The 15,592-nt window shown below is 39.1% G+C and overlaps 1 protein-coding gene across 4 annotated transcripts in view; it reads right to left on the bottom strand.

The window, feature by feature from the left end:
- LOC130082280 (sodium/potassium/calcium exchanger 2-like) overlaps positions 1 to 15,592 on the bottom strand; it is a 119,357-nt gene that overhangs the window by 62,124 nt on the left and 41,641 nt on the right. For 3 of the 4 annotated variants that reach the window (XM_056247082.1, XM_056247085.1, XM_056247084.1), the window contains exon 3: positions 4,906 to 4,944. The exons of the other annotated variant lie outside the window; for it this stretch is intronic. In XM_056247082.1, the coding sequence (XP_056103057.1) occupies positions 4,906 to 4,944 (39 nt within the window). The remainder of the gene's footprint in view (positions 1 to 4,905; positions 4,945 to 15,592) is intronic. 4 annotated transcript variants of the gene reach the window in all.

Raw genomic sequence — 15,592 nt, forward strand, 5'->3', positions numbered from 1 at the left:
CATGCCAACGCCCACATCAGCTGGATAAAACATCCAGTTTAATAAGAATCTTATACTTTACCTCGTCTTGCTGCGCTGTGAGCAATAATACTATTGTAATAATCCTGGAAAAGTTACCTCAGAAGTGCTGGTAGTTTCATTTCGAGGAGCACGGATTCAACTGATGAAGTAAGTTATTTATTCTTAAGTGCTTTGTTCTAATCGCGTTATTGAATAGTATCTGTAAACTGCACAAAGACTGTTTAAATATGAATTGCGTGTCTGTGAGTGAATGAATGAATGGCACAGACGCGCGTGTGATGTTGTTTACTATAGATGTACATCGCATCTGTGCATTCATTCACTCTCGCTCCTACATTAGTAAACGTTATTTTTACATGAACACATCCAAACTATATTGCTATAGCCTACTGAGATTTGTTCTAATCGCGATATAGAATAGTGTCTGTAATGACAACATTTCATTGACTAGTTTTGGATAGATTATAAAGTTTTTACTCTAAAATAGACATCAAATAAGCTTTTGTTAGACAGTTTCTGCTCATATGTTAAATATATAGTATGTTTTGTCAAAAATAAACTAATCAACTGTTATAGTGTTTGTTCCAATGCAAGCTATATAAAAATAACGAATCCTTAACTTTGAAATATGTATGATAAAATGTATTGGCCTACTTAAAAAAATAATACTTTATACGACATTTATGGAAAAAGACTATTTTCTTTTCAAGATGTTTCCAACTCTAACTTTGAACCAATTCTATAGAATGGCCCATATAGCCTATTTGAACAGGATTTGTTTCCAGGTATGACTAAAAATGTGCATTAGACTTTCATTTATATTTTGATTATATATTTATATATATATATATATATATATATATATATATATATATATATATATATATATATATATATATATATATATATTGTCCTTCCATTCTTTCTTGTGTGACAAACCTGAATGAAAGGCTCATTATTATGCGGGTCTTTGTCTTCTCAGGTGTGAACCACCTAATTATTCATGACAAGGGGTTGGGCCGTTCACACCCATCCGTATATTGCCTTTCCAAACAAAAAAATGTTTTTCACAATTTAAAACAATCTATTGTTTTATGTGAATGATTAGACATGATGATTTTCAGATCATTTTGAAGCAAAAACTCTAGGCGACAACATCCATTAGTCAAAAGTATTGTGGACACATATTTAGTATGTGTTTTGTGGCCTTATTTCAGAAACTTTAATTTTTAGTTTTTTCAATAACCAGTTCAATAACCAGTTTTTCTCAAAAATACAAACATGTACATACATGTTGCTCACATATTACGGTAGCCCTGTTTGTGCTAAATAGAGTGTAATTTCACCTGTGCCATTAATATGTTTATAAGCAACTGAAAAAAGCACAAATGTCAGGGCATGTCAAAACATCTCAAGGACCCCAAAAACACCTTAGACCCCAGAGGGTTAAGACCACTTGGGCGTGAGTATGGCAGGCCTCCTCTTCTTAGAGTCTCTTTGTTAAGGCCCCTGCTCCCCATAGCCCTGTGAGGCAGTATATGTCTCTAAATTCGAGACTAGTTAGCAAGGGTGTTTTTGATAGAGTGCTCCATCTCTCAGATAGCGCCGAGTAAGCCTAGTACTCCCTTGGTTCCTTGGGTCATCATGCAGTGTACTTCACCTCAGGTCGAGTTCTAGCAGGCCCTCACAAAGCTTGGGCCTCTATACTCCCAGTAGGCAGGTGTGTTAGGGTGACAGGCTCCCAGTGTTAGCCTCCCTTATGCGGCCAGGTCGCCCCAAATGCAGACTCCAGTACTCCCCTTAAGTTTAGGGTCATCATGCTGAGTATGTCTCCAGCGGCCATATTTATAAAATGCACCTAAGGTTGTCGTAGGCTTCCTCTCATTCTTAGTGTTGTCATGCTGAGGCCTCCATCCTCCAGAGTTCCAAGCAGATAGATTTGGTCTCTGCATCGGGAAGAAGCCTCTCTCTTAATTCAGAGAGTTAAATTTTAGGCCCTTCGCTTCCTCAGCTCTGTGTTGCGCTAGCTAGACCTGGCTGATTTTTAAAGGGTATGGTAGGCCTCCTCTCCCTTAGGAGAGTCATTCTGCTGAGGCCTCCATGTTTACAGCTTGTTAGCTGCATGTGTCAGGCCTCCTCTCATTTGAGAGTCATCCTGCTGAGGCCTCCATGTAAACAGCCCTTCAGGTAGAGCTTGAGAAGTGGTCCCTCCCTCTCTGAGGAGGTGTTTTAGGACCCTCGGTCCCTGAGCTCTGGTGGTAGTCAAGTTAGCTGTCCTATCTACATGTGTCAGGCCTCCTCACCTTCGAGAGTCATCATGTAGAGGCCTCCGTACAAACAGCCCTCTAGGTAGAGCTTAAGAAGTGGTACCTCCCTCTCTGAGGAGCTGTTTTAGGACCCTCGCTCCCTGAGCTCTGGTGGTAGTTAAGCTAGCTGTCCTCTCTACATGTGTCAGGCCTCCTCTCCTTCGAGAGTCATCCTGCTGAGGCCTCCATATTTCCGGCTTGGTAGATGCCGGTGTAAGTCTGGTAAGCCCCTCTTCCTAATAGAGTTATCCTGCTGAGGCCTCCAGGCGAGCCTGTAGCTGTATTCTAGCATGTGTCAGGCATTCTCTCCTTCGAGAGTCATCCTGCTGAGGCCTCCATGGAAACAGCGTTGCAGGTAGGAGTAAAAAAAAAGGCCCCCTCGATAACAGAGTTGCTTTTAAGCCCTTTGTCTGAGCTCTGAAACTATGAATTTTTCACATTTTAGATTAAGTTCTGGAAGAGCCACATTGGTGTAAGTGGGCAGGCCTCCTCTGCTCTTGAGTCATCCTGCTGAGGCCTCTGCTTCCCATACTAGTAAGCAGGTTGTTGGCTTCAGCATTAAGCATGATAGCCTCCCTGGTATGGGGGTTGACTCTGTCCTCTCGAAAGTAGCAGGCTATGGCCCATAGGCTCTGGGCCATACTCCCTTAAAGGAACCCCCATCTGAAAGTCTGTGGTTCCCATGCCCTTAAGCTGGCAAGCCCTTTGTGTGATTCACGGAGTTCCCCCTCGCTTAGCATGGAGCTTGGGCAGTGGCCGTAGGGAGTAGTGCTACTGTTAGCCTGACGTGTAAGCAGTAAGGGGCTTTAACTTTGAGTTAATGTGTTTTTACTTGTAGCCATAGTTGCTAAAGCATCCCCTCAGCATGGCAGCATGGGTAGATCGTTCCCCTAGCACTTTGACGCAGTGCGAGTTCCCTTTCGAAAGGGAACGTCTCAGGTTACGACTGTAACCTATGTTCCCTGAGAACAGGGAACGAGACACTGCGTCTCGTCGCCATGGCTCCGGTCTGCTTTTACAGTCCCTTCAGACGAAGAAGTGGATGACATGTTCTCTAGGCGCCCCTTTTATACTTCCTGGTCGCGCTAGAGCATGACGTCATGGCTGACGCCGGCCAACAAGGTTGTCGTGATTATACAGTGTTTCAGTCATCAGACACGCTGAGGCGTTTCCCCTAGTGCTTTGACGCAGTGTCTCGTTCCCTGTTCTCAGGGAACATAGGTTACAGTCGTAACCTGAGACGTTTTCTACAGAACTGCTTCATAGATTAAATGAATTAAATTAATAATTGATATTAATTTAATATAATAATAATAATAATAATAATAATAATAAGTAATTTAATAATTTAATTTAATGATCTTTACAAAAGAACTGAATCAACACTGCACTGCGCTGAACAATGACACTAATTTCCTTTAGAGCTGCTGTACAGCTGAAATGAACTCTGTTTTCATCATTGAATCATTTTCACTGTAAAGCTGCTTTGAAACAATCTTTATCGTATAAAGCGCAATATAAATAAAAGGTGACTTGACATCACAATAAGGCTTCAGAGTGACAGCATGGCCGCCATAGAGACAGTATAACCATGGCTCATCTTATGGGAGCAGCGTATTTGCTGATTTCTAAACTGAGGCTGGATGTCCTGACCGGTCAGGGTGATTGGGGGGAAGGGTTAAGGGCAGGTCTTCAGAGCAGCTGATGCTATAGCAACATGTCAGTGCAATCAGAAGAGTCAGCTGCTGGTTAACACAAGCATACAGGTGTCAGGAGTGTGTGTGTGTGTGTGTGTGTGTGTGTGTGTGTGTGTGTGTGTGTGTGTGTGTGTGTGTGTGTGTGTGTGTGTGTGTGTGTGTGTGTGTGTGTGTGTTGTGCTGAGACAAACACTCAGTAAATTGCTGTGAGGATCAGGGAACAGAGTTGGCAGATGTCGGGGTGCCGTTTTTACTGTCACTTTAATGAAAAGAGGTGAAGACTGTAGCACTATCTATGTCTATGTATCTATGTAACTATGTATGTATCTATCTATCTATCTATCTATCTATATCTATCTATCTATCTATCTATCTATCTATCTATCTATGTATGTATCTGTCTGTTTATCTATCTATCTATCTATCTATCTATCTATCTATCTATCTATCTATCTATCTATCTATCTATCTATCTATCTATCTATCTATCCGTTTATCTATCTATCCACGTATCTATCCGTTTATCTATCTATCTACGTATCTGTCTGTTTATCCATCTATCTATCTATCTATCTATCTATCTATCTAATAAACTATCTAAACAAAAAATAAGGCAGTTTTTTTTTTTCTATTGTGGAACAAAGAGTTTCATTATGCAAGCATCATGCTTTACATTATAGCAGGGGCACCGCTGGGGTTTCTGGGCCCCCTGGCTAACTCGCTATAAGTTCTAGGGGAGCTGGGTATGAGAGAGCTGGCCCCCGATAGCGCACACTATCTGAATCGTCCTAATCTTCCCCCCATTAAGGTGCCCCTGTATCACAGCACAAACTATCATAAATGGACAAATGCACAGACACATACACATGGACAATACTTACCGACAGTTTGCTGTCATCCTCCACTTCACTAGGGCTCAACTTCACAGTCAAGAGACGAACAAAAAGAGAAAGAAAGAAAGAAAAGAGACAACAGTACAGTGATGTGAGACAGGACCAGCAGACAGTAGACTGACATCAGACTCCATAGAGGCACATATACACTAACACCACATCAACTGACAGTCAAAGCTGGGACAGAGCTTGCAGAGTGTGTTTGACCTCTGACCTTCGTGAGTGTGTGCTCTAAACTCACCAACAGTGTGTTTTGACTACCATAAAGGTAAAATGATGCCATAAAGAATCGCATGCGCAAGAGAAGCTTTGTAAAGGTGTAAATCGAGTTTAAAGCGTAAGAAAAAATGGTTTGCAGCATTTTACTGTTATTCATAACTGTAATTCATGTATTGTGAAATTGGAGCTTCATGCTAACGCAAAATAAATATGATCTGTATTTTTCAGACTTCCATTTGTCCATGCTTACATTTTTGCCACATTTTTTTTCGGTGAAATACGACCAAGAGCATTGCAAGCCTGTGAACAGCGATTTGCAAGTGAAAACAAGAGTTTAAGAACCGCAAAACAGATTGGCTGCGTAAAACCAAAATTTGTGTAAAAAAAAACTTTGCAAATGTCTAAATGACTTGTTGAGTACGTAGGGCAAAAAGTTCCCAAAATAACCCAATATGTACGGTTCTGTCTTTCTTTTAGCTGTGAATATAGTTTTTGCACAATTCTCTCACTCACTGAGTTTTGCAAGGTAAGGAGGAAGGTGGGTCCTTCTTCATGTAGCCAATCAAATTAGGTTCTCAGTGACTTGATTTACTCTTATCTGATTGGTTCAATAAACACGCAGAACGGCAATACAATATATATATATATATATTTTAGATGCCAAGACATTTATCTTCATTTAGTTCAGCATTGTTCTTGCTGCAAGAATGGTACTTTTAACGCACATGTACTTTTAACTTTTCAAATCATAATGTATATAATGTTGGAAATCTAAGTTCATTTGTTACATGATTTCTGTATTATAATCTTTATTTTATTATTATTATTTTAATTGTTGTATTTGTTTTGCTATATCTAGCTGTATATATAATATTGTCTTTTTTATTTAGATGAATTATTATTTTCTCTACATAGAGATGTTATTCATATTCATACTCAGATGTTCAGTTGCTCTAAATCATTTTATATGTTGTTTTAATGCTTTGGCAATACAAAATGTTTTTGTTTTTTTTGTCATGCCAATAAAGCTTTCTGAATTTAATTGAAATGAATCGTGCCGTAAGCGCAGCTAAAAGACAGACGCTGCAAACAATGTTGCAATGCTGAAAACGATTTTTTTGCACTTGAAACACCTCTACAAATCTTCTCTTGCGAATGCTAATTTAATTTACACTTACAACCTTCCACATATCTTACTCTGCGCATGCGATTATGTATGGCATCATTTTACCTTCATATAGAATTCTGACATCTGACCTCACAGAGATTGTTTGACCTCTCACCTTAAAGAGTGTGTTGACCTCTTACCTCACTGAGAGTGTTTTAACCTCTAACCTCACAGAGTATATTTTTTGTGACTTCTGACCCTTGTGAATATGTTTTGACCTCTGACAACATTGCCAAGTGTGCAGTTTCACCTCTGACATCAAGGGTGTTCTATTACCTCTAATTTCACAGAGAGTGTGGTCTGCTCTGACTTTTAACCTCACTGAGTGTATTTTTGAACTCACCAAATGTGTGCTGTGACATCACTGTCTTATGAAATATAACCTTCCTATTTGTGTTCTGACCTCACAGTTTATTTTGACATTTCCAAAGTTTATACCTTAGACCCTTACTGAATGTGTGTTTTGACCTCTAACCTCACAAAGTGTGTGTTGTCACCTCTAACCTCACAGAGAGTGTGTTCTGTCCTCTGAGAGTGTATATTTTGACCTCTGACCTCACCTAATGTGTGCTGTGACCTCACTGTGTCTTATGAAACATGACCTTACTGATTATGAGCTGACCAAGAAAAGACGTCAATAAAACAGATTCAATGTCACTTAATGTTACATTTACCTCGGAAAAGCCATTCAATGACCATATACTCAGGGCTGGAACGGGGGGCAACGCGGGGGACAGAGTCTGGGGAGGAAATTTCAAGGGCACGGCGTTCCAGTTTAAATTGGTTAGATTTTTTAGGGAACTGAAAGGTATTTCTATCTTTTATCCACTCAATAGCCAACGAAAGTGATATGAATTAAGCACAAAAACATAGCGCAATATAATTGCACGATTAATCATTAAAAGGTCGCAATCTCGATTCAAACACCCACACAATCTTATTCCTAAATGACAGTGATTCGGCTCTGTCTATTTTTGACGAGTGCGATCACAGCGAACATTCAGATCTGCTTTGGCACTGCCACTGACCCAGAGAGAGCAGTTGTCATGTATACTATAGGTATGAAAAAGCTTCAAAGATTCATTTCCTTCTCTGTGGGCCTCGAGTCAGTTCACTAGTGTAATAGCGTAAGCTTCTGTTGTTGTACGTCACACGCATCACGCACATGACCAGCGTCGGCCAATAGTGAGCCTACGTGTGACGTAGCTCTACGGAATCACACTACGTTAACTGAGTAGAGGCCCAAAGAGAAGGAAATGAATAGTTGAAATAAAGTTGTTATTTTTGTTTGTTTTTGCGCACAAAAAGTATTCTCGTCGCTTGATAAACTTAAGATTGAGCCACTGTAGTCACTTGGACTATATTAACGATGTCTTTAATAACTTTTCGAGGCCGGCAAGTTCAATCCCTGAAGAAGCCTATGGACTAGTATGGAGGAGTGATCCAGCTCTCAGATTTCATCAAAAATATCTTAATTCGTGTTCCGAAGATGAACGAAAGTCTTACGGGGTTGGAACAACATGAGGGTGAGTAATTACTGACAGAATTTTCATTTTTGGGTGAACTAACCCTTTAACCTGTTCCTCAAATACAATGTACTGTAAGCTATGTTTGAAAAAATCTGTCATGTTTTTACAGTCACCATTTACATTTTTTTTATTTAAAAAAACTAGTAGAAATATAATTGTCATTAAAACGTTATTATTATAAAATTTGCCATGTAGCCTACTGTACCTGATACATAGCCCAGTTAATTGATATTGAATCAAACTGAATCATAATTGAATCTGAATCGAACTGAATCGCAAGCTATTATGAAATTTTTGTCAATATCCAGCCCTACACAACAGCCTATGGCCCTTAAAACAACACTTTCCAATAAACCAGTCACTCAAAGCCCAGTCTGGAGCAATGTGGTCCAATCTATTCTAATCCAGTTCAATCAAGAACTGGTTTATAGTCGGACGGTCTCTTGAAATGGGTGGATCTGCTCAGAGTATGCAGTAAACTGATGTAAAGCTCTCTGAGTTCTGTTCCAGTGTTCCCAATCCAACAGACTGTAACACAGCGAATCGAGCTGAAAGGTCATGTGCAGTGGACACTGCTACTAACATCAGTGGGATCAGTTCAGCAGGTAATGCAGAACCATTGGAGCCTCAATCATGATGGAAAAGACGCTAAAATTAGCTCTTAGGGCTAAATGAGCTCCAAGAGAGCGCACTGGAAGAAATCAATTTGAATCTCACATCTCTGCACACCTAGTTTACTCATCACCAACCTGAAACCAACTTGTACTGCGACTCTGTTAAAAATCAGCATCCATTTCCATGCTTTTATTCGATTGTAATTTAAATCTTTTTGCATCCACAGTGCTGAGCACACTAAAGTTGCTTTTTGTTTAGTATCCTCATCATATTTCAAATATAACTCCACATAAATCAATAAAATACATAAGTAATAAAAACATAAATAAATCAAATGCATAATTGAAATGCATGCATACATACATACTTACATACAAGCATAACCAGCTTTCCAACTCTTGTTAACTAGTGACCCAATTTTCTGTAAGCAGAACTAATTACAAAAGCAGCCACTCTTATCACCTATAGGGGATTTCAGGACGGCACGGACCTCAAAGCGCAAATCACAGAGGAGCCAAATCATCAATCTCCAACACTTAACAGAAAAAAAGGAAAAGCCTCCTCAATTGAGTGTAACATCCTAAAATAAGGCACTAAGATAAAATGTCTGTACAGTATGCCTCTTTAATCAACAAAACATAAAATCAGTGCCACTGTTGCACTGGAATATGGAATATGTGTAAACAAGGCCCATTCATTCGCTAAATAGTGCAGCTCAGATATTTTAATTAATCAGGCAACTTAGTTTGGCTTTCTCTAAGCAGCTCAGAGTAAGATTTGAAGATGTGAATCAAATGTGAAGCTGATAAGAAGATGTGAGCTGACTAATTGGATGCATTACAGATCTAAGTTTAAGCCCATTACTTAAAGAGCATATTGCAGGTAAATTTTTTTACAAAATGAATATATAACCATGTATGCAAATACCATATGAAAAGTTAATTGAGGATTTGAAATGTTTTACAAGACATTAGGGCACAAATTTAATAGAAAAAGTGACAGTTTCTTTGAAAGTTTTTTTTTACATCGCCCAATTTTACATCACGAGAGGGATTTGTCAGCCTGTGGTTCGGCCGGTGGCGGTATGATACATAATAATAATCTGTACAATGTTGTGATCTGAGCATATCATTAGCTAACAACGTGTATTTATCTATATAAGCTAACACTGGTCTCTCACCAAGACACCTGCCCTGTTCTCCACTGGTTCTCCTCACACCACAATTCAATTTGTCTCCTCTGACCGTTGTTCTGTCTAATCTTGGCCTGTCCCTGCTCTCTTGGATGCATAGCAGGCTCATAATTGTATGGCTGTGGTCCTTCATACGAGTGTGAATAAACATTTACAATTTCCTCAGCGTTCGAACTGTCATTGCGATCCATTGTTTTCCTTTTGTTTTAATTGTCCGGCTCCCTCCCGTTACGTCACTTCCGGTTTGGCATTTTTCAGATGCGGAAGTAAAAGATCAAAGAAATCCTCACAAAAATGACTACAGAAGCCTCAGTAGCGTATTTATAGGTATATATTTTAGCACTTCGACTCGGCGCAGTAATATCATCACTCGTGAAAAATCCTCTCTCCCCTCTCCCTCTCCGGAGTGAAGATATTACTGCGCCGAGTCCATAGATATGCGCCGAGTCGAAGTGCTCCCAGCACTTGCTGAGGTATTCCGCCATACATTATAGTTATCCACTTTACACGCTTAGAAAAGCGCAACGTTTTATTTTGTGTCACCATTCTTGGTCGAGTTACACTACTCGTGTAACTGTATTTAAATAGGGAAAACGTGGAGGTGTTTGGTCGCTTCTCTGCTTGGATCCTAATGAATGAACTGGGCTAAGTGCTATCAAAGTGTCTCGCGCGCCAGAACAATTGAGTGCACGCACTGAGACGAGAGAGGTATGTATCAACTCGTCTTAGTTAAGGGAATAACATAGTTTAATATGAAAAAAACGGTGGAGTATCCCTTTAAAGAGGATCTACCAAAATTCACTTTTACATGGTGCTTTAACATAAATGTGTGTCGGCAGTGTGTGTACACACAACCACCCTTTAATGGTAAAAATTAGGGATGCACCGATATGAAACGTTTGGCCGATATCAATAGTTATTTATATTTGAAAGCCGATAACCGATATATTGTCCGATAAATTTAAATCCAAATTTGTATATAATTTTTGAGAGCCTGATTACAAAAACAAAAGTCTCACCATTAAATCCATGTCCCAAGCACACAATTATAAGTATGTTCTCATTCTAATTTTATAAAGCCTATATGACAGATTTGCACTCAACTGTATTTTACAATAATATTTCAAGCAATGGCACACAGTGCACATCTGAAGTGTCTCAGCTGAAGGAAATAATCCATTATTTATCGGCTTTAAGATATCGGGCAAATTTTCTTATCTGGCCGATAATGATAACATTAAAAATGAACATGTATGATACAGATGTGGTGGCTGATATATTGTGCATCCCTAGTAAAAATCCACCCACTCATCTTTTTTTAATCCCCATAAGCAGTGTCTCAGAACAAACCGTTTGCAGATTCTACCTTTTGGTCACAAAATGTCTAGGCCCCACCCACGGCTGCTGACGGACTCTGCCCTATTAGCATAGACCCCGCCCATTTTCTACGCACTGGAGCAGCTGTAGTGATAAGAAAAATGCTTCATACTACGAAAGCCAGGTGTTTTGTTGTTAGATAGAAGAGTAAGCATAAGACTCTTCATTTACTCCCGGTAACTGAGCCACAAAAAATGCAGTGGATTAGTTTTGTTTATGATGGGAATGTGCCCCTCAAGTTACCTAAAATCGTTCATGTCTGCGCTAATCATTTTACACCAGACTGCTTTGTGAACAAGGGTCAATACAAAGCAGGTTAAGCTAAAAAGTTGTTACTCAAGGATGGAGCAGTACCAACTGTTCGTGATTTAGGTTCACACCCTGAAGACGCAAGTATCACACTTTATATTTTGTGAATGATTGAAAATCGCCTTTCCAAATGTGCTTGTTAGCAATTTCCGTGGCTAAAGTTACCACTAATGTCTCTGATTATATTCACAGAGACAAGAGTTATGTCATCATTTACATTTTATAGCCAAAAACGCTTATTGTTTATATAATTCATAACATGTTTATTATGAAGTATGCAGTAAGGCGATTGTCTTTTTAAATACTGTGTACGTTATCGGTTTAGATAAGAGACTAAAAATTTAATGTTTTTTGCACAGACCAGCACAGCGACACACTTTATCAGTAGTATGAGGGATGTTGGTTGCCAGACAGACTCACCAGAGCTGTAGGGGTGTGACGAGACACTTAGCTCATGAGACGAGACACGAGATTGGGTTCACAAGAACAAGACAAGAATTTTGCACAGTATTTTTAAGAAATCATCATTGACAAAATCCATGACTGGGAAAATAGTCTGGAGGTGCATTTTGAAATGTTTTAACTAATCATTTTGCTAATAATGAATGTCATTTCAGTTCTACTTTCTGAGCATGAATCATCATATGCATTAAAAGACAACAATATACAAGCACTCTAAAAGGTTTTGCCACAAACTCAACTTTTCATACCTTACTGTACATGAATTATGAGCCTTAAGTACTTCTGATTGAGGCTGTGTGTGACCTCCTAATTGAACTCCTTTCCACAAATTTAACAGAAAAAAAAAACAAATACAAAAATAAATAATACAGTTTTGTATCAGTCTTATTAAGTGCAAACAATAAGTGCAACCATAATCAAAGTACTCTCTCAATATTCAAAGTGCAAACAGAGACCAGAGAAGAGACAAGAGCTAAGAGGTGGTAACAACTACACTGCCCAGCCTAAGATAGGTCTGATATTGGGAGACAGGCTATTGTTTCAAATTCGCTGTATTGGGAGAGGTGGTGCTGAGCATGCATTCTACAAGATAAGATATTTATCAGGTGCCTCATTTATAAAACTGTGCGTAGAATCCTTACTAAAAGTGTACGTGCGCCCGAAAGCCAAAAATGGCATACGCAAAAAAATATTCAGACTTATAAAACCGTGCGTACGCCAGAACCTGCACAGAATTCACTTTATAAATCCCAGTCAGTGGAAAAACGCCTAGTTTTACTATGCATATCCTCATCTGCATATCATTTGCATATGATTTTTCATCCATGTGATAATGTTTAACGGTACAAGACATTAGGAAAATATGAAATACGGATGTGCCATCACATTACATTAATAAAAATAATTTAGTAGCCTATTGCCTTGTTTTTGAATAAATAAATCAAATAGTATAAAATACATTTCAGAGAAAGTTTTTCTCAATCTTTTCCACTGGCCAAATAGTATTTTTAATTGATTATATGTTTTAATGGAAACAGATAGGCCTTTGTTGTGCATTATTTCCACGAAAATATTTTCTCAGACAATCTGCTATTATCACGATACTAGCAATTATCTCTGTAGTTAAAACATTAAAACACAGCATGCCACAGGAAAAGTGTTCAAAAGCATCGCATCCACTACAAAAATTTCTATTGATTGAATATAAAAAAATGTTGTAACTTCTCAGTAATGATTACATGTAATTTACGTGTTTAACTCCATTAATGAGAATGGCATATTTAATCTAAATGTTTAAATCAGGAGTAAAACTTGGTTTAAATCATTCTTTTATTTATGTAAACTTTTATTGTGAACATGCACTGTATTTATGATTAGGACTCATAATGAAGATTTACGGTTTTAGCCTACTTCATCTGCCGTTAGATAGGCTATATGCGTCAGTTTCACTAAACGCCCAACGCGCTCACTGGCGTGGACATTTAAGAAGGGATGGATATTTGCTTCAAAGTGATAGGCTTGGTGAGTGAAATAATATTTTAATTATCTTTCTGTATATCATTTTCTTTCAAATTTTCTGTCTAAAAGTGACCAAAAAGACATTTAACGCCAGCTCACCATCGGTGTCGCCAAACTGCTCCGTCTCCAAAATGTTCGTACGCATGGGTCAGAGTTTGCGTGCAGGTGCGCAAATTTTCCCGTCAAGTTTGTTTTATTCGTTGGAAGTGGCGTACGCCTCTTTTCAGGGCCTGTTTTGTGCGTACGCAACGGTTATAAATGAGGCCCCAGATGCTTAGGCTCTGTTGTGCAACGAATCTTCCGGCATGGTCTTGTCAGTCAGCTCGCCTTACACTGATCATGTGACCAGTGAACTGTGACTCCTGCTGCACTGTGTGCGACTCTGCAGCTCCTTCTGGATGAGCAGAGCAGACGTTTACAATAGTTTACAATTGAAGCGACCGTTATCCAACTGAATTAAATGGTTTATATTTATATTAAAAGAAATAAAAGATAAGCTGCTGGGGGGCTTCTCCAGCAGCTCATCTTCCCAATGGCTGTGGTGCTTGAGGGGCAAGGCGGCTCGGCCATTCTCAGCCTGACTACGGCGACGCGTGCATCCCTGCATGGGCATACGGGTCCGGCGACTCACGGCTTGGCGGCACGGGAACCCCTTCCTTGCTCCCCTCCTGGACCTGCGTGGACACAAGTGTGCATGCACAGGGAAAAGAGTCTGGTCTCTCGAGGAGAGTCGTGAATGGCATTGAACAGCAACGGTGACGAGGCTCAATTCGGTTCGGGTGTGCCTCAACACACGCCGCCAGTCCTGGTTGTTACAGCACCCCTCCTCTCTCTCACACCCACTCCAGTAGGGAAGCTGACGAAGGGCAGCGATTTAAGTGACGGGGTGGCGATGATAATAAGGGGGAGGCAGCCCTTTATTCACAACAGTTATTCCCTATATCACTAAGCACTGTTTTTACCTCGCTGAAAGGCCTTGATTGTACTCTTGAGTTTTCTTCCGGGAACATACACAATATTCCTCGTTTAAATGTCGGTAGGAAATAAAAATACTATGGAAGACAATGGGGACAATTAACTGTTTGGTTACCGAGATTCTTCATAATATCTTCTTTTGTGTTCAGCAGAAGAAATACATTTATACAGGTTTGAAAGAACTTGAGGGTGAGTAAATGATGATAGAATTTTCATTTTGAAGTCAACTAAACCTTTAAATTAAATCCTGGTGCAGAGTGCAGACTGCGAAATTAATTTCTGTCCTTACAACTGTCGCTTCTGCTATTGTATGATATCAGCCAAATAAGAATATCTTAAAAAATAGCAAAACAATACTGACACCAAAGTAATTAAATGGGGTCAATTTCATGTTGACTAAGGAGGTCAAGCGACAGTACTATAGTTTTTGCGCGCATGTGTGTGTGTGTCAAGGTCACCTTGGGGATGGTATGAGGGCCAACAAAACAGAATTGGAAAAGGTTTTGATTATGAGCACAGGCTGCTGAATGAACATTGACAGAGCAAATTTAGTCATTATGATAATTAGCCTTTCACAAGCCTCATCATAGTGACTGATTGCAATCAGACCTGCTTTAATCTACAAAGTACTACAGACTCGAACACTGTGACCACTGTATGCACGCGCGCACACACACTCACATTCAGGGAAAAATACTAAATTATATTCTATTACAATTTAATGTAAAATACCCTAACATGCAAGAATTGGGCGAATTTCAGAATTTAACAATTGGCTCACTTTTAATTCACGAGTTGAAATTTGATTTCACAGGATGCTGAACTGGTATTTGAATTGGAATAACAGGTGGAATTTACATCATTGGAATTCAAAGAAATGTAACAAATTCTAATGATTCAACAAAATAGGAAGATGAGAACTTCCTTAGATGTTTAAAATGTATATCCAAAAGTCTGTGGTTACTAATTTAATACATTGGGTGAGGTCATAATTGCATATTATGTACTGAGTGAATTGACAAATAAACATGAAAGTATTTTGCATGTCCCCCTTTTGTTTTAATGACAAAATGTGTCCATCTTTATTGACATACTCACATAAATCAATACTATGAATAAAATCTCAGCTGCTTGATTTCTTGTATTGTTGCCAAATGTGAACTACGTTTGTTATCGCCCAGCTCTAATCTGCTAAATGTGACTATAAGGCATTAAGATATTATAAACATCATTTTATGTAAAGCTGATTTGAAAAAAATGTGCTTTGTGAAAAGCGCTACATTTGACTTAACTTGACTTTTAGTACTTACA

Source organism: Rhinichthys klamathensis, unplaced genomic scaffold (genome assembly GCF_029890125.1).
Source record: "Rhinichthys klamathensis goyatoka isolate OS25496 unplaced genomic scaffold, OSU_Roscu_1.1 h1tg000042l_1, whole genome shotgun sequence".
NCBI lineage: Eukaryota > Metazoa > Chordata > Actinopteri > Cypriniformes > Leuciscidae > Rhinichthys > Rhinichthys klamathensis.